Here is a 20,353-nt window from a genome sequence, read left to right as displayed (position 1 = left end):
CATGTATTGACTCAGGTGTGCGAATGTCATATTCAATCAATAAAAAAAAATGTCTATAAACATGTTTTCAGTTGTTCATGATGGGGTATTGTGTGTAGATGGGTGAATTATTATTTGTTTAATCCAATTTGAATTCAGGCTGTAACACCACAAAATGTGGAATAAGTAGAGGGGTATGAATACTTTCTGAAGGCACTGTATATGACGAACGTGGATGTCCCTGAGCAAGCTAGCTGTCTATTGGGTAGGGCTAGATGGTACAGTATGTACTTCTTAATGTAATATCTAACGTAATATCTCAAATAAATGTTAGTGACTGGCATAATACTAGTAGTACAGGACCCCTGGGTAAGAGAGGGGAAAAAAACAATGGCTCTATTTACAGTAGTCACTCCCTATTACAATAATGTTCTTCTGTTTCTAATAAATTCCCTTTCTCTATTTGACTGTAGTTCATTCCAGTGCTCATACTCTGATTGTTACTTGCTTCATATGCAATTACTAGTCTTGCCTACTATTAAACATGGTTTTGTAATTAAAGAGCGACTGACTCTAAAAAACAACTTCTTGTTTTGAAAATGGCCTATGTGGCATCAATATGAGCAATACACATTATTCTAGTGTCAAAATTAACTACAAAGTGTAAATAGGATCATTTGGGTCATAAAGACAGTCTCGTCCAAAACAGACATTTGCGAGATGATAGGATGTTATGTCACGAAATGAAGGGTATCGTAACCGTTTTCCTTGGGTTGGGTTTATTTTAATCCTGCCCACATGACAATCGCTGACAGCACCCAAGTAATATTCAATTTGGAGAGCAGCTACACTCCACCCTATCTTAATGCCCATGGTCAATTTGGTTTGACATTTGATATCCCTATGGGGCAAGTTAGGGACCATCAGTAAATTACACAATGTACATCGGAGAATATAAAAAAATATCAATAGCTCCACATTTCAATGACTTAAAAACCTCAACCAACTATACATTGTAGAAATTCATATGCAAATATTAAAACAATTTTAATGAGACAACTAAAAGATATGTGACATGAATATATTGTCACATTTACATTGTGTAATTTATTGAAATTCCCTAACTATCCCCAGAGCTAGGCTATCCAATGTCAAAACAATTTTGTCACAGTAGCTGAAAGAAGGGTGAGTGACTATAACTGTGTATTGTTTTGGCAGAGTGAATGTACAAATGCTTACCACGGGCAAACACACACAAGACACCCACATTAAAACACCCCTCCAAGACAACTCTTGTTTGGCTTCAGCCATGGCCTCTGCATTTCTTAATGACTAAGCCAAAAAACGAGGCCAAATCAGGAAGTTCAGCACCCCTTTAAACTCTATGTACTCAGCTATTGCAATGTCTAATGATGATTGCATTTTTTATAAAATCATGGTTACGTGAAGTGCCCATCAAGAAGTTATGTATGAGCACACACATTGTGTAGGTCTTCCTTAATCTCAAGCAGACAAGATTGGGTGTGGAATTAGTTTCATAAGTGTGACAAAAACGGCTGAATCAATATAAGGGTCATTCAAATGAAATTACTTTTCCAAAGCTCTTTCAAATAGATATTTGAGAAAGATACTGCTTGTTCATATTCGCTGAATGTGTAAATGTGAGCAGCAGAACTGAAGAGGCTGAACTGTGTTGAACTTGGTTTTTCAGGTGCATTGATAGTTGGGCTGAAACCATGTTTGAAACACATTTTCCACAGAAAGGAGATTCTGGCATTTTATATGGTATTTTCAAAGGTATATACTTTATTTTCAGGTAAAATGTCAAGCGTGTATTCTCTACATAAATAACGACCACATGAATCAACAAACAGTACATGGCTATAATGGAAATGACAACGTTTCAGTGGGTGACATCAAAATGTACTTGGTCAAGGATAGATGCGGTAAAGAGGTCAAGGGAACTCGAACAAAACAATGGAACTGCCATGGAAATGAGTGGGGGAAAGGGCAATGGGGGAAAGATCCCGAGTCACCTCATTGCCCCCTAGCAAAATTAGTCTACATTTAGGTTATTGTTTAAATGTGTATTTCACACTATGTTGAAGTAAAAATCGGATTATAATGCTTGTATGGATGTCAACCGCTACACATGTTAATGTCATCATCACCAATCAACTGCATTACAGCTAAAAAACAACTTTGACTACCATCAACGAACGGGAGTTAGCATTTAGCAGTCTCTTCTTCTAAACCTGAAAATCGGACATAAGTAAGCACATTGTGGGCCTGTTACAATACATAAATCATGACGGTTCTGACGAATATCCACTTTGTTCAATCAGATTTATTGAATGTGCGCCAATCTGGTCAATGGAACAGTCTGCATTCCATTGACTCCTTTACCTCATCTATAGCGAGATGACCATGGTGCTCTTTTCATTTTTTAAAAGGAGGGTGCGTATACACTGGAAATAATGAACAAAGCCCTCAAAGTTGTGAAACCTACCATGTTAAGGAACTCATTCAACTCTGCTTCTATATAAAGAACACAATAAGAAAAGTCAGAGGTAATCAGTACAGTCCTATGGGTATCAAGGGACAACACCAAACAAAATGTGATAAGAAAATGTTTTAAATGAACTGTAATTGAATTGACCAAATAAAACAAAACATCAAAATGTATTAAATGTCTCAAACAGGCCTGTCCATAAGACAACCAAGGGTCCAACATTAGAATTGAAAAATACTGGATTAACATATTCTTCATTGTGTTTGTGTTAGAGTGCTATGGTGAAAATGCATAGAATGTGTACTTTGAGGAAACAATTTTGTGTCCTAAGCACAACGGGCCACGTACTTGTCAGGTTTCATAGGTTCAACTGATTCATCCAACTATGCTCTGCCTTGTAAGATTTTAAAAGAAATGTGACTCGCATTTTAAGCTTATACACCAAGGTCTCTCTCTACTGTCTCTACTCTCTCTTTACTGTCTCTCTCTATATATTGTATACTCATTAGACTCATACAGCTCAAGGCCTTCTATTCTCTACAACCACAAAAGCCCACTTCCAACTAAACAAATGTATCTTTCTTTCATTGTAATATTAAATATTTGTTACACATTGCCAAAATTGACTGACAATATGCAAGTAAATATATATCATATATAGTATGATTGCTTTTGGGCCTGGGGTATTCTTCAAATTGACATACACACACTGACATTGTGACACAAAGTGGGAAACTTTAATTAATTTATCCCACAAATATTAAGATGGATCAATTTATTAACATTGTTGTTGAGACTTGGGTTGTTGGACGAAATAGAATTCCAACCATTTGCTCTGTTGATGACTCTTTGAGATCAACGGTGACCAAGCAGCACTACATCATAATGGACAACTCAATCTCTCTGTCTCCACTTCAAATGAGACTGGATCTCAGCAAGAGCTTGTTTTAATTAGCCCAGAATGGGCTCCACGTCAGTCCGGGATGAACATTTTTTGAAAAACATGGATTTTTGGAGCATCTCTCACCATGAAGGAGGGTCAAAGACAAAAAAAGTGTAATCTGCAGCCGCAACGGGAATAATTAGGTTAATTCCTCTTTTGGAGTGTTTTCCTTCAAGGCACAGGAAAAAAAGAGGGAAAGGGGGTAAATGAAACAAAGGAGGACAATCTAGAAATATTTTCTCCCGCATTTTAGAGAAACGCCATTTGATGTGATGTGATTGAAAAACATCTAGCCAATTGAATTAGTGAGACTTGCAATCAAAAAAAGTATAATATGCAGATCATTTGTCTAATTTTAACAGAGATCCTCTAGAAGATCTTGGAGAGCAACTTGATGTTGACAATGTGGAACCACCCAGTTGAAAGCCAAGATTTCAACACGGCTAGCAAACAACACCAAAAAATCGCTCCCTATTTTTTGGAATGAAGGTCCCAACATCCGGTTTTGAACGGTCAATTCTGGTTTTGAAAATGTCTTACTTTTTTCATCACACCCAATAAATTATATATCTGCAACAAAATTCAGTGCAACTTTACCTTAATAATAACACAGACCGGCCTACGACTCGCCAACCCACGCCACTACATTGCCTTTGATGACATCAGTGATCTCGCAGTTGAGCTTGTTGAGACGACCATCCAGGATGAAGATAGACTCCCTGGACGGGGTCATGAGGTACTGTCCGAAAAGTCCACTGCCAGTCATCACGCGGTTCCTACTGCTCCACGGCCAATCGGAAGTCTTGGTGGCCTCCTTTAGGCTCTTGATCATCTTCACATTGCCTGTGCTCAGCTCGACGTATAGAGAGTCCGTTTGGCGTCCCGAAGTACCAAAGATGTTGTACTGGTGGACCTCGGTGAATGACGGCTGGAAGGCCACGTCAGACAGGTGGAGGTTGGTGTGGATGTCGAAGGGCTTGCCGATCTCCCCGCGCACCGTGATCTGCTGGATCCTCATCAGGCCATCGTGGTCGTCCACCGTGACCAGGTAGTGACCGTCCGGGGACACATATGGGGTGCCGGTGACGTCCCCGTTGGGTCCAATCACAGAGTCCGTCACACTGTCCACGATGAGCTGGGGTTGCGTGGTGCCTGTGGAATCAGGCCTGCAGTTGACAAAGTAGTAGCCGCCAAGGTGGGTGTAAGCCAGAGACTTGGGGATGCAGTTGTACTCGCGCAGGCTGATGTTCTTCACTGACGACGTGGTCTCCAGGTCGATCTTGTGGAGTGCCGGTTCATTTCTGTGGAGGACGATTCCAAATCTAGACAGAGAAGACATTTTGAATGTTAATAAACTTGTTCACGTGTTTTTGTGGCAAACATAAAACAAATATACTCACTGTAGAGGGTCGACACAAAAAAAGTGTAAAAGTTATTTTATTTTATGCCTATTTATTAATGAATGAAATAATTCATTAATTCATTAATAAATAAATACCTACAGGCTTGAATCCATTTGCACATGCTTCCTGATGTCACACTAGATTAGAAATAATGCAAACTTCACCACGACTACAGTTACAGTACATTTACAATTGTGGAGAGTAGAATTACATTTATGATTGTCAAGAGAAGTACAAGGTCTGTTATCCTCACGACTATTGAATAGGTGCACATTTTCCCCGCTCACGCTGTCATGAACATCTTAACAGTGACAGGGCCTTCCATTTCCACCACCTCTCCTATTATTATACTCTGAATGGACTAAATAGATTTGACAGAGGGGTGTGTGTATCTCTTAGCTACAATATCTCAGTTCCTCAAAGAAAAGGCCTTTAGATTGGTTTGAGAAGAAGAGCGGGGTGGATACGGTCTAGACATTTCACATCAGTGGCCATTTTCTTATCGACTCAGATGAGCAATCTCTGCATGCGGAGTTGAAATTGTCTGCCCTATGCTTCATAGTAATAGATTTCAATGTGCATATTAATCATTGAAAATGCTATATTATACATAAAAAAATTATATAGTGATAATGACACATTAGAATTATCTCTTTAAAGTCTGGAGGGAGAAAGTGCGGGGCTGACAAGGCTCAATTAAATCTGAATGCTGTCTGATTAATTCTGACATGCACTTCAATCTTGGTATCATCCATCTTCTTTTCTGCAATTTGAAACGCCCCCGCTGTCTGTTCATGTGGACAGAAATTCGCTGTTAGAGAGTGATGGAGCACATTATCAGCACTGTGAAGTAAAGCATTGATCCAGAGATTGTATAGTCCATTTGGGAAGCAAGGGCTGGGGACTTGGTCATCAAATGGACTAATGGTTCACGTGAACTAGGTGCTGCATTGGGTTATAATGAGATAGGAGGGACTGCGTTGCCATGGACTTGATCTTTTGATATATAAATAACCTTTAAAAATGTACTTTGGGAGTTTCTCTAACTTCCAACACAAAATCCCCAGAAATTCTTCCCAGGGAGCTTTTTATCCCACGGCGAGCACTGTCGAATAAAAAAATAAAATCACACCCACAGGGAGCGAAGTGAATTCAAAGGTAACACATTAAAAAATTGCTATAATTTGATCAATGGGAGAAAGAGAAGAAAGGAAAGGAAAATACAGTTGTTGGTGGACTCCTGGTAGGGACAAAGGAGTACTGTGTCAGTGCAAGCAACTATGAATACAATTAAGTGCTATGAGAACGTATCATTAGTATGGTGTACATTGTAGGACATCCCTAGTCCCCATGATAAATGTCCTTACTCTCCACAAATGTGTTAATTAGGACAGATCAGTGAATTGAACACATCTGCAGTGGTATAAAACAGAGTGCTTGATATATGAAGGTCAATATGACAATTTTGCCTTCAGCTTTATTTTGTCTAAAAATAAGTAGTCCTAAAGTTTGTTAGGAAAAGTAATCAATAAAAATGGGCTTGTTTACTTTCTCTATGAACAGTAAAAGTGACATTTGGGCTGGCTTTGCTTGTAAACCCATATCATATATCAACACATTGAGCAAAATTCAAATTGCCAGCTGTTTTTGTTGTTTAGTTATCAGCATGCCTCCCATGGGTACACTATGCAGATTTTTCCAAATACTGTGAAATTATGTGAAAAGTAACACTTGTGTGTTGAGTTATGAGCTGTATACTTTGTTGTACTTTTGATTGCATACTTTATAATAGTTTGCAATAGTTTGCTTTTTTGTTCATTGGAACTCCATTCATAAACAGAGGAAATTAAAGTTGTTGTCGCTAATGGGCGAGACGACCAAAAAACATGGCTACTAATCTTGTTGCTATTTCCATTAGGCTTACTGTTCAATTAATATCAAATTGATCAAAAGTAAGGCAGTGCAAGATGTATACCTGCTATGGAAGAATATCACATTAAAGAGTTTGCTTACTAGCAGACTGGAGTGAAGTTTAGTCAGTTATTTTAATGAATGTGAGCTCCAAAAGAATCGCGGAGGCGATTACTCTGTCCAGTGTCTGTGTTCTTTTGCCCATCTTAATCTTTTATTTTATTGGCCAGTCTGAGATATGGCTTTTTCTTTGCAACTCTGCCTAGAAGGCCAGCATCCCAGAGTCGCCTCTTCACTGTTGATGTTGAAACTGGTGTTTTGTGGGTACTATTTAATGAAGCTGCCAGTTGAGGACTTGTGAGGCGTCTGTTTCTCAAACTAGACACTCTAATGTACTTGTCCTCTTCCTCAGTTGTGCACTGGGGCCTACCACTCCCCTTTCTATTCTGGTTAGAGCCAGTTTGCGCTGTTCTGTGAAGGGAGTAGTACTCAGCGTTGTATGAGATCTTCAGTTTGTTGGCAATTTCTCGCATGGAAAAGCCTTCATTTCTCAGAACAAGAATAGACTGACGAGTTTCAGAAGTTATTTGTTTCTGGTCATTTTGAGCCTGTAATCAAACCCACAAATGCTCATGCTCCAGATACTCAACTAGTCTAAAGAAGGCCAGTTTTATTGCTTCTTTAATTAGCACACAGATTTCAGCTGTGCTAACATAATTGCAAAAGGGTTTTCTCATGATAAATTAGCCTGCTGCAGAGGATAAGTTCATTAGAGCTACCAGCCTCAGAAATTGCAGCTCAAATAAATGCTTCACAGAATTCAAGTAACAGACACATCTCAACATCAACTGTTCAGAGGAGTCTGTGTGAATCAGGCCTTCATGGTCAAATTGTTGCAAAGAAACCATGACTAAAGGACACCAATAAGAAGAATATACTAACTTGGGCCAAGAAACACGAGCAATGGACATTAGACCGGCGGGAATCTGTCCTTTGGTCTGATGAGTCCAAATTTGACTAAACTGTATAAGTGTCTGAAAGTAGTCAAAAGTTTAGGATTCGGTCCCATATTCCTAGCACGAATTGACTACATCAAGCTTGTGACTCTACAAACTTGTTGGATGCATTTTCTGTTTGTTATGGTTGTGTTTCAGATTATTTTGTGCCCAATAGAAATGAATGACAAATACACTGCTCCAAAAAATAAAGGGAACACTAAAATAACACATCCTAGATCTGAATGAATGAAATAATCTTATTAAATACTTTTTTCTTTACATAGTTGAATGTGCTGACAACAAAAGCACACAAAAATAATCAATGGAAATCCAATTTATCAACCCATGGAGGTCTGGATTTGGAGTCACACTCAAAATTAAAGTGGAAAACCACACAACAGGCTGATCCAACTTTGATGTAATGTCCTTAAAACAAGTCAAAATGAGGCTCAGTAGTGTGTGTGGCCTCCACGTGCCTGTATGACCTCCCTACAACGCCTGGGCATGCTCCTGATAAGGTGGTGGATGGTCTCCTGAGGGATCTCCTCCCAGACCTGGACTAAAGCATCCGCCAACTCCTGGACAGTCTGTGGTGCAACGTGGCGTTGGTGGATGGAGCGAGACATGATGTCCCAGATGTGCTCAATTGGATTCAGGTCTGGGGAACGGGCGGGCCAGTCCATAGCATCAATGCCTTCCTCTTGCAGGAACTGCTGACACACTCCAGTCACATGAGGTCTAGCATTGTCTTGCATTAGGAGGAACCCAGGGCCAACCGCACCAGCATATGGTCTCACAAGGGGTCTGAGGATCTCATCTCGGTACCTAATGGCAGTCAGGCTACCTCTGGCGAGCACATGGAGGGCTGTGCGGCCCCCCAAAGAAATGCCACCCGACACCATGACTGACCCACCGCCAAACTGGTCATGCTGGAGGATGTTGCAGGCAGCAGAACGTTCTCCACGGCATCTCCAGACTCTGTCACATGTGCTCAATGTGAACCTGCTTTCATCTGAGAAGAGCACAGGGCGCCAGTGGCGAATTTGCCAATCTTGGTCTTCTCTGGCAAATGCCAAACGTCCTGCACGGTGTTGGGCTGTAAACACAACCCCCACCTGTGGACGTCGGGCCCTCATACCACCCTCATGGAGTCTGTTTCTGACCGTTTGAGCAGACACATGCACATTTGTGGCCTGCTGGATGTCATTTTGCAGGGCTCTGGCAGTGCTCCTCCTGCTCCTCCTTGCACAAAGGCGGAGGTAGCGGTCCTGCTGCTGGGTTGTTGCCCTCCTACGGCCTTTTCCACGTCTCCTGATGTACTGGCCTGTCTCCTGGTAGCGCCTCCATGCTCTGGACACTATGCTGACAGACACAGCAAATCTTCTTGCCACAGCTCACATTGATGTGCCATCCTGGATGAGCTGCACTACCTGAGCCACTTGTGTGGGTTGTAGACTCCGTCTCATGCTACCACTAGAGTGAAAGCACCGTCAGCATTCAAAAGTGACCAAAACATCAGCCAGGAAGCATAGGAACTGAGAAATGGTCTGTGGTCACCACCTGCAGAACCACTCCTTTATTGGGGGTGTCTTGCTAATTGCCTATAATTTCCACCTGTTGTCTATTCCATTTGCACAACAGCATGTGAAATGTATTGTCAATCAGTGCTGCTTCCTAAGTGGACAGTTTGATTTCACAGAAGTGTGATTGACTTGGAGTTACATTGTGTTGTTTAAGTGTTCCCTTTATTTTTTTGAGCAGTGTAATATATTGTGTAATTATTTTGTCACTTTTTTTGTAAATAAGAATATAATATGTTTCTAAACATTTCTACATTAATGTGCATGCTACCATGTGCCATTGGAACACAGGAGTGATGGTTGCTGATAATGGGTCTCTGTAATGCTATGTAGATATTCCCCAGAAAATCAGCCATTTCCAGCTGCAATAGTCATTTACAACATTAACAATGTCTACAATGTATTTCTGATATTTTTTTAGGTTATTTTAATGGACAAAAATTGGCTTTTCTTTCAAAAACAAGGACATTTCTAAGTGACCCCAAACTTTTGAATAGTAGTGTATATACTAGGCAGTGTCAGAGTAAGGCCCAAAAAATAGTTAAAAACTCCAGTCACCCAAGTCATAGACTGTTCTCTCTGCTACCGCACAGCAAGCGGTACCGGAGCGCCAACTCTAGGTCCAAAAGGCTCCTTAACACCTTCTAATCCCAAGCCATAAGACTGCTGAACAATTAATCAAAAGGGCCACACAGACTATTTCAATTAACACCCCCCCCCCTTTGTTTTTACACTGCTGCTACTCGCTGTTTATTATTACATTTACATTACATTTAAGTCATTTAGCAGACGCTCTTAACCAGAGCGACTTACAAATTGGTGCATTCACCTTATGATATCCAGTGGAACAACCACTTTACAATAGTGCATCTAAATCTTTTAAGGGGGGGTTAGAAGGATTACTTTATCCTATCCTAGGTATTCCTTAAAGAGGTGGGGTTTCAGGTGTCTCCGGAAGGTGGTGATTGACTCCGCTGTCCTGGCGTCGTGAGGGAGCATGTATTATCTATGCATAGTCCCATAACCCCTACCTACATGTACAAATTACCTCCGATACCCCCTGTATATAGCCTTGTTATTATTCTTTTATTGTGTTACATTACATTGTTTTACTTCAGTTTATTTAGTCAATATTTTCTTAACTCTATTTCTTGAACTGCATTGTTGGTTAAGGGCTTTGTAAGTAAGCATTTCACATTAAGGTCTACACCTGTTATATTTGGCGCATGTGACTTTTTTATTTATTTGATAAGCATGTAAAAAAGTATTATGCACTGCTTATGAATTGATTATGTAAGGGTTATGAATGTGCCATGTATGGGTTATGAATATACATTTACATTTACATTTAAGTCATTTAGCAGACGCTCTTATCCAGAGCGACTTACAAAATGGTGCATTCACCTTATGATATCCAGTGGAACAACCACTTTACAATAGGGCATCTAAATCTTTTAAGGGGGGGGGGATATGTCATGTATAGGTATGAATGTGTTATGTATGGGTTAATAATGTCCTTATTTCTAACCATCCTCCAATATGAAAATGTATGTATATTAAATAATGTATATTTAATAATGTATGTTAAATCATGTATATTTAATCATGCATATGAACACTGCAATGTCTACCGACAGACTCTTACTGGCCATTGTCCATTCACAGACCTAAACGTAAAAACATGAGATACAATACAGCCAACAAAACTTTCAACCCTGTCGGCTCACCACCAAGCGAAGTAGACACAACAGCACAAAAGATTGGAACGGAATTGAAGTCCAAGACCTCAATTATAGAGTCGGCAAAAACATTGACTAGAGACTCTATGTGCCCTAAGATCACAATCAAGTGGCTCTTGTAAGCCGCGTTATCAGACGTTTCCAAGGGATAAGGTATTTAAAAAATCCTTATGCACAACACCATATCCTTGGCATCAATTCACAACTCCCCAGATGGTTTTGCCTGGCAAATCTAAAAGCCTTCAAAGCCTTTGTATATTGTGATGTTTAGTGCCCTGGACTCCTGTTTTGTGCTATGAGGTACACTGACTGCATATTGGTTTGGGGGAGTTGTTGGGCACACCCACAATGGATCGATCTTGGCTGAGGCTAATGGAGTTATTTAGCATGAAAGGCTATCAGTAGGTGTGCTTGATTGAGTTTAATCTGTCCAAAGTGGGCAGGGTTTGTGCATTCCATTGGACCTAAAGGGTGAGAGTCCGCCTACCTATCACACCTTGGGAAGTTCAATCTTGTTCAATCTAGTGCACATAGGGCAATGTGTTTTTGTGAATGTGTGTGGGTTTGGTGTGAAAGTGTCAGTGTAGTGTGTTTGAGTGAGTGTTTGTATACAGTGACCTCCAAAAGTATTGGGACAGTGACACGGTATTGGCTTGAAATTATACAATGACTGTGAGGTCATGACTGTCAGCTTTCATTTGTGGTATTTTTATCAATAGCTGGTGAACAGTTTAGAAATTACAGCAGTTTTTGCACAGTCCCCCCATTTTAGGGGACCAAAATTATTGGGACAAATTCACTTACAGTACCAGTCAAAAGTTTGGATACACCTACTATTTGAGGGTTTTTCTTTATTTTGACTATTTTCTACATTGTAGAATAATAGTGAAGACATCAAAACTATGAAATAACACAAATGGAATCATGTAGTAACCAAACTTTTTTTATATTCGAGATTCTTCAAAGTATCCACCCTTTGCCTTGATGACAGCATTGCACACTCTTAGCATTCTCTCAACCAGCTTCATGAGGTAGTCACCTGGAATGCACTTCAATTAACAGGTGTGCCTTGTTAAAAGTTCATTTGTGGAACTTCTTTCCTTTTTAATGTGTTGTAGCCAATCAGTTGTGTTGTGACAAGGTAAGGGTGGTATACAGAAGATAGCCCTATTTGGTCAAATACCAAGTCCATATTATTGCAAGAACAGCTCAAATAAGCAAAGAGAAATGAAAGTCCATCATTACTTTAAGACATGAAGGTCAGTCAATCCGGAAAATGTCAAGAACTTTGAATGTTTCTTCAAGTGCAGTCGCAAAAACCATGAAGCGCTATGATGAAACTGGCTCTCATGAGGACCGTCACAGGAAAGGAAGACCCAGAGTTACATCTGCTGCAGAGGATAAGTTCATTAGAGATACCAGCCTCAGAAATTGCATCCCAAATAAATGCTTCACAGAGTTCAAGTAACAGACACATCTCAACATCAACTGTTCAGAGGATTCTGTGTGAATCAGGCCTTCATGGTCGAATTGCTGCAAAGAAACCACGACTAAAGGACACCAATAAGAAGAATATACTAGCTTGGGCCAAGAAACACGAGCAATGGACATTAGACCGGCGGGAATCTGTCCTTTGGTCTGATGAGTCCAAATTTGACTATACTGTATAAGTGTCTGAAAGTAGTCAAAAGTTTAGGATTCGGTCCCATATTCCTAGCACGAATTGACTACATCAAGCTTGTGACTCTACAAACTTGTTGGATGCATTTTCTGTTTGTTATGGTTGTGTTTCAGATTATTTTGTGCCCAATAGAAATGAATGACAAATAATATAGTGTGTCATTTTTTTGTCACTTTTTTTGTGAATAAGAATATAATATGTTTCTAAACATTTCTACATTAATGTGCATGCTACCATGATTATGGATATTCCTGAATGAATCGTGGATAATGATGAGTGAGAAAGTTACAGACGCACAAATATCATACCCCCAAGACATGCTAACCTCTCACCATTACAATAACAGGGGAGGTTAGCATTCACTAACGTGTGCTAGTTGTGAAATCCATACTGTAACTAGCAAGATCACTTGGCGTGTGCTGCACAACAGTGAGTGACTCACAAGGCTCCGGTCTCTCGGCGTTGTGTGCTTGTAAACAAACGTACCTGGGAACTACCGCTAAGCTTCATAATGAAAAATGATGTGACAGGTGACATGAAGAACCAAATCTGCTTTATCTCCTAACGTATTGCACAAGTTGACTGCAGGTATTTACTTAAAAAGTAGCTACAAATATTCACATTTATATAAAAAAAGTATAATAAATAGTTCAACGGTAATGACGGTATTGAGAACCATCAAATAGATATTTCCAAATACCCCGGTATACGGTACTTAAGGTATACACCCCAAGCCTAGTTAATGCTGCATTTCACGTTAAAGGAGAGATCAAGGGAGTTCACTAAGTAAAACTTTTGCTTGTGGAGACACCAGAGCTTTCACAAAAAATAAATAAAAGCTTTTTAATCTAGCAAGTACTCGGGATAGTCATTATTTCTTATTAGCATGGCATCATGAATGAGCAAGAACTAGCTAATACTGGGACATAAAAGGTCAACATAGTTAGGCCTATAGGAATGTATCCAAACCGAAATATGTAATGGGCAATTACACCGTAACAGAGTGATGCTGCGACTCAGACTCACTTTAAAATTTATGCCAAAGAAAAACAAATGATTACAAAGTTAAACAAATCAACTCTATGCATAAGGATACACATTTATTTGAGGAACAGTGCAAATGCAAATTTTGCTAACAAATTGATGATACCAACAGCACAAACCATCATTCTGTTACCAAACTTTGCATCTGCACTGCTCTTCAAGTATGGTTTACTTTGCAATCATTGGTTTTTGTTTGACATACATTTGAAAGTGAAAAATCTGAGTCTCAGCATTACTCTGTTACCGTGGAATTTCCCTTATGCACAGATATTAGGCCACGTACTGTAATGTCTGGATTGGAATAATCCACCTCTGAGACACATCAAAAATATACAGCTGGGATCAAAATTAGGTTTAATAAAACATGTATTTTTGTTTCTTTTCAGAAACGTCTACATCTAAGAGACCATGATGTTTGTCTTTCTGAACATACAGTTGAAGTCGGAAGTTAGGTTGGAGTCATTAAAACTAGTTTTTCAACCACTCCACAAATTTCTTGTTAACAAACTATAGTTTTAGCAAGTCGGTTAGGACATCTAATTTGGCAATGACACAAGTAATTTTTCCAACAATTGTTTTCAGACAGATTATTTCACTTATCATTCACTGTATCACAATTCCAGTGGGTCAGAAGTTTACATACACTAAGTTGACTGTGCCTTTAAACAGCTTGGAAAATTCCATAAAATGATGTCATGGCTTTAGAAGCTTCTGATAGGCTAATTGACATAATTTGAGTCAATTGGAGGTGTACCTGTGGATGTATTTCAAGGCCTACCTTCAAACTCAGTGCCTCTTTGCTTGACATCATGGGAAAATCAAAAGAAATCAGTCAAAACCTCAGAAAAAAATGGTGGTCCTCCACAAGTCTGGTTCATCCTTGGGAGGAATTTCCAAACACCTGAAGGTGCCTCGTTCATCTGTACAAACAATAGTAGGCAAGTATAAACACCATGGGACCACGCAGCCGTCATACCGCTCAAGAAGACGACGCGTTCTGTTTCCTAGGGATGAACATACTTTGGTGCGAAAAGTGCAAATCAATCCCAGAACAACAGCAAAGGACCTTGTGAAGATGCTGGAGGAAACAGGTACAAAAGTATCTATATCCACAGTAAAACAAGTCCTATACCGATATAACCTGAAAGGCTGCTCAACAAGGAAGAAGCCACTGCTCCAAAACCGCTATAAAAAAGCCAGACTATGGTTTGCAACTGCAGATGGGGACAAAGATCGTACTTTTTGGAGAAATGTCCTCTGGTCTGATGAAACCAAAATGCTGCACTTCACAAAATAGATGGCATCATGAGGAAGTAAAATTATTTGGATATATTGAAGCAACATCTCAAGACATCAGTCAGGAAGTTAAAGCTTGGTCGCAAATGGGTCTTCAAAATGGACAATGACCCCAAGCATACTTCCAAAGTTGTGGCAAAATGGCTTAAGGACAACAAAGTCAAGGTATTGGAGAGGCCATCACAAAGCCCTGACCTCAATCCTATAGAAAATTTGTCAGCAGAACTGAAAAAGTGTGTGAGCAAGGAGGCCTACAAACCTGACTGTTACACCAGCTCTGTCAGGAGGAATGGGCCAAAATTCACCCAACTTATTGTGGGAAGCTTGTGGAAGGCTGCCCGAAACGTTTGACCTAAGTTAAACAATTTAAAGGCAATGCTACTAAATACTAATTGAGTGTATGTAAACTTCTGACCCACTGGGAATGTGATGAAAGAAATAACATCTGAAATAAATCATTCTTTCTACTATTATTCTGACATTTCACATTCTTAAAATAAAGTGGTGATCCTAACTGACCTAAGACAGGGAATGTTTCCTAGGATTAAATGTCAGGAATTGTGATAAACTGAGTTGAAATGTATTTGGCTAAGGTGTATGTAAACTTCCGACTTCAACTGTAAATTCGGATGACTTTTCCGTGTTTTTTAGCAACCCTTTCAGGCAGATCTTGGTGGACCTAATTACAACTAGGGCTAGTGAACGCAACTCGCCGGGAGACTGTCGTTAAATCCCTCCTGCTTGGCACTTGGCTTCCTCCACCTCTCCAACTTGGTAATGTGCCAGCCTTCTGTATCAAGTTAAGCTTCGGTGTGTCAGCAGCTTGTGACTGAGTCTCGATGAGTGTCCGTCAAAAGTGCATGGTCCAAATCAATCTGCTCTGCATATGTCGACTCTTTGTTGCTCACAAGTGGTGGTTCAGTGAATGCGCCGCACCCGCTTTTCTGAAGGCGGTGGGGGGGGCGCTGATCCGAGGCGAGAGGGGGGAGGGGGTGATGCTCTGGAGTTAAACGACTGTCTTTAGATTCACTCTCAAACACCGACACTCTCGCACACACACACCCACACACACATGCACACACACATGCACACACACACTGACTCTCACTCACACACACACACACACCGACACTGACATACCTGATGTGATTAATGATGAGGCTAGCGGCAGGAATGAAGAAATCATCCACCCTATCAAAGCGTCTGCCGACTGGCTGGGTGTGGACGGTATGGTGGGACACACTCCCGCTGGCCTGATTGATCACCTAGCACCACACCGGGAGAGAGGGATGGGAGGGGAACGGAGGAGAAGAGGGGGGGATATTTAACATGAGCCACATGAATTATTCACTGTGTTTGCCTCCTGTATCGCCTCTGACACAAACTCACACTGGTAGGAGAGGCCCCGTGTGTGTGTGTGTGTGTGTGTGTGTGTGTGTGTGTGTGTGTGTGTGTGTGTGTGTGTGTGTGTGTGTGTGTGTGTGTGTGTGTGTGTGTGTGTGTGTGTGTGTGTGTGTGTGTGTGTGTGTGTGTGCGCGCGCGCAGGCAGGCTGGTCTTAATTATGCCTCAATGCACTAGAGAGACTGGCACCTCCTAACAACCCAGCAGCAGTGCTGGCTAATAACTTGTATTGAGCTGCAAACAGAAAATGCCACCTGGAACTGTGCCATCTGGGAAAGGGTTGTTGACAAAACTTGGATTGACAGTTGAGAATGTGTCCCAATGGAAGAATAGTAATTATTAGAAGGCACATCAATTGTAAGGCACATCACAATGATTTGACACCCTCTCATAACATATACTGTATATGTATTGTCAATAAACAGTGAGTTACACTAAACATTATAGTATTTGACATACACTGCGTGCACAATTATTAGGCAAGTGAGTATTCTGATCTTATCATTGTTTCTATTCACATTTTCAAACTCCAAACCATATAAAAAGGGAGGGTGTGGCGAAAGTGAATAACACCTTATATCAAGGTGTGCATAATTATTAGGCAGCCTCATTACCTCAGGTAAAATGGGCCAAAAAAGAAATGTAACTGACACTGAAAAACCAAAAATGTAAAATGCCTTTCAGACAGATGCAACACTCTTTAAATAGCTAAACTATTGAGGTGTGACCACCGGACATTCAAACGTTTTGCTGCGAATAGTCAACTGGGGCGCAAAAAACGCATGCGGAAGAAAAGGCGCAAATTAACTGCAAAAGACTTGAGAAGAATTAAACAGCAAACTACCAGGAACCCATTATCCTCCAGTGCCACCGTATTCCAGAACTGCAACCTACCTGGAGTGTTCAGAAGTACAAGGTGTCATGTGCTCAGAGACATGGCTAAGGTCAAGAAGACTGAAACAAGACCACCACTGAATAAGATTCACAAGTTGAAGCGTCAAGATTGGGCAAAGAAATACATGAAGACAGATTTTATGGACAGATGAAATGAAAGTGACTCTTGATGGACCAAATGGATGGGCCCGTGGCTGGATCAGTAATGGACACAGGGCACCACTTTGAGTCATGTGCCAGCAAGGTGAAGGAATGGTACTGGTATGGGCTGCTATCATTGAGGATGAGGTAGTTGGACCTTTTCGGGTTGAAGATGGACTGAAACTCAACTCCCAAACCTACTGCCAGTTTCTGGAAGATTCTTTCATCAAACAGTGGTACAGGAAGAAGTCCTCAGCATTCTAGAAGGCCATGATCTTATTGCAGGACAATGCTCCATCACATGCATCCAAGTACTCCACTGCTTGGCTAGCCAGCAAGGGCCTCAAAGATGCCTGAATAATGACCTGGCCCCCTTCCTCACCTGACTTAAATCCTATTGAGAACTTGTGGGCCCTTCTCAAACGTGAGATTTACAGTGTTGGAAGACAATACACCTTTTTGAACAGCATTTGGGAGGCTGTGGTTGCTGCTTCAGTGAAAATTGATCGTGAACAGATCAAGAAACTGACAGACTCCATGGATGGAAGGCTCATGGCAGTTATTGAAGATAAGGGTGGCTATATTGGTCACTGAATATTATTGAAAGGCCAAAGATTTTATATAATTGTCATTTTGTGTTACTTATCTGTTACACTTACTCTAAAAATTTTGAATAAACAAGTGAGTTGAGAGAAATTATTTTTGTAATTTAGTTGCCTAACAATTCTGCACACTAATAGGTGCCAAATAATTGTGCACACATATATTTCCCTGAGAAAGACAAAACTCACTTTTCCTGTGTTAAACATTCAGGTTTGAGGTTCAATAACATTTTGGATTGACTGAGAGCATTGTGTTTGTTCAATAATAAAATTAATCCCGAGGAATACAATTTGCCTAATAATTGTGCACGCAGTGTATATAGGCTCACTTTAGTATCAAGAAAGTATCAAAACCAACACAACACTCCTCTATGTATTGTATTTTGGTGTGATATCAAACAGTTACCTGCAGAGTGGGGAAGTTCCTCTCCATGTCTCCCCAGCTGAGGACCCACACCTGGTCGTGGGATTTGTCATAGTGCAGCTTCACTGGGTAAGGGTCAGTGCTCACCGTCTGAAAGCACACACAAGAATAAACCTCATATAGCACAGCTCTTAATCAGTCTCATCACGCTTTAGATTTCCTGGCATGCCAGGTGGACGTTTGGGAATTTTACACCAGGCAAGCTCAATCAAGCACAGCTTGGTACAAGCACAACTACTTGAAGCCATGACTGCACTTAAGAGCAACTCAGGACAATTCAACACCGTTTTTGAACAGATATATATTTGACGGTCAGCACAGCCCATATCAAAACTTTCCTCACTTGCTAATGCATTGGATTTGACAGGAAGAATCAAGTTTTCCTTTTTAACAAGACAGAAGGGAGGCTCGCCTTTTTTATGTATGAGGTGTTTGGAGGTGGAGCAGCATTTCAAATCGAGCGGTAACAGAGGCAATTGCTCTACAACAACATAGAAATTGCTTTCAATCCGTATAAATTCCTTGACACCTGGCTATGATGTGTTCCAGTCTGCTCCGACGGATGAGACATGTCTGTGACAGCCGAGTGGCTCCCATGCATTACGTCCACTCGGGTGAAGATTGACAGTAGCCAACACACGATGAGAACAGAGAGAAAAACAACACAACGCTAGTTTGGTGCAGAAAGCTATAATTGTCGTTCTTTTTAGGAAATTAGAGCAGACGCCAAAACAATCACAATGGTATTTTTGTCCTTCCCGTAATGTCAAGTTTTGTCTACTATGAAATCGTAACGGAGCATTTTAACTGGCTGTTTCATGGTAAAGTGTATGGTATTTCAGTGAGAGTAAACACGTCGTGACGGGATTTATCATACGAGGAGATATGAGAGAGATGTGTTGAGTCCTAGCTAATCTCTGAGGGTGTAGTCATCAGAGGGAACAGGTGTGCACAGAATGTTGTTGTTCTCTTCCCCTCCTGCCTCTGGAGGAGTGTTACTGCATCCATAGTCACTTGTACCTACTCTGTGTCTGTGATAGTGGCTATGCTATGAGTTATACAGAATAAATAAAGTATGCTGATTTTTTTTATTGAAATAAGTACTTTATAACTTTATAAAGTTTATGTTTAATGCATACAATACAGTGGTACCAACTATGTAGGACATTTCTCACCACACTATTCAAAGATACACCTAGCCAGTCAATTTAAAGCTACACCTATCCAGTCAATTTAAAGCTACACATAGTAGCTTAATTTAAAGCTACACCTAGCCAGTCAATTTAAAGCTACACCTCATAAGTTAATTTAAAGCTACACCTCGTAAGTTAATTTAAAGCTACACCTCGTAAGTTAATTTAAAGCTACACCTAGCCAGTCAATTTAAAGCTACACCTCGTAAGTTAATTTAAAGCTACACCTCGTAAGTTAATTTAAAGCTACGCCTAGTAAGTTAATTTAAAGCTACACCTAGCCAGTCAATTTAAAGTACAACTACATTTTCAAAGTGAAAAGAGAAAGTGAGTAACAAACGGAGACAACGCCATTTTTCTTTCCTTGGTAGAGCTGAGCGATGATCAGGTGGCTAATTAGCATTAGCTCATCTAAAGTAATGAAGTCAAACCTCCAAGTAACCCAATAATGAGCCTGAGACGGTCGCAACAACCTGACTACCTGTGGGCCCTGGGGAGTCTTCTGCAGCAGAAATTGGGCACTTTCTGGCCCCCTTGCAGTGTCCTTTTACTCTGAGACACACACACCTTTTTTAAGCCGGAACGTACCCAACCTGCTTAAGGCACCCTCC

The 20,353-nt window shown here is 40.5% G+C and overlaps 1 protein-coding gene across 7 annotated transcripts in view; it reads right to left on the bottom strand.

The window, feature by feature from the left end:
* Positions 1–1,765: 1,765 nt before the first annotated feature.
* The window catches only part of LOC106604535 (follistatin-related protein 5), a 206,601-nt gene continuing 188,013 nt past the window's right edge, over positions 1,766–20,353 (bottom strand). For all 7 annotated transcript variants that reach the window (XM_045718023.1, XM_014199253.2, XM_014199254.2 and 4 more), the window contains 3 exons: positions 18,532–18,639; positions 16,227–16,351; positions 1,766–4,756 (listed from right to left, as the gene is read on the bottom strand). In XM_045718023.1, coding sequence (XP_045573979.1) covers positions 4,054–4,756; positions 16,227–16,351; positions 18,532–18,639 — 936 coding nt within the window. In that variant the 3' untranslated portion in view covers positions 1,766–4,053. The remainder of the gene's footprint in view (positions 4,757–16,226; positions 16,352–18,531; positions 18,640–20,353) is intronic.

Source organism: Salmo salar, chromosome ssa05, assembly GCF_905237065.1.
Source record: "Salmo salar chromosome ssa05, Ssal_v3.1, whole genome shotgun sequence".
NCBI lineage: Eukaryota > Metazoa > Chordata > Actinopteri > Salmoniformes > Salmonidae > Salmo > Salmo salar.
The sequence above is the reverse complement of the archived record's forward strand: the minus strand, read 5'-3'. Positions and strand labels throughout refer to the sequence as shown.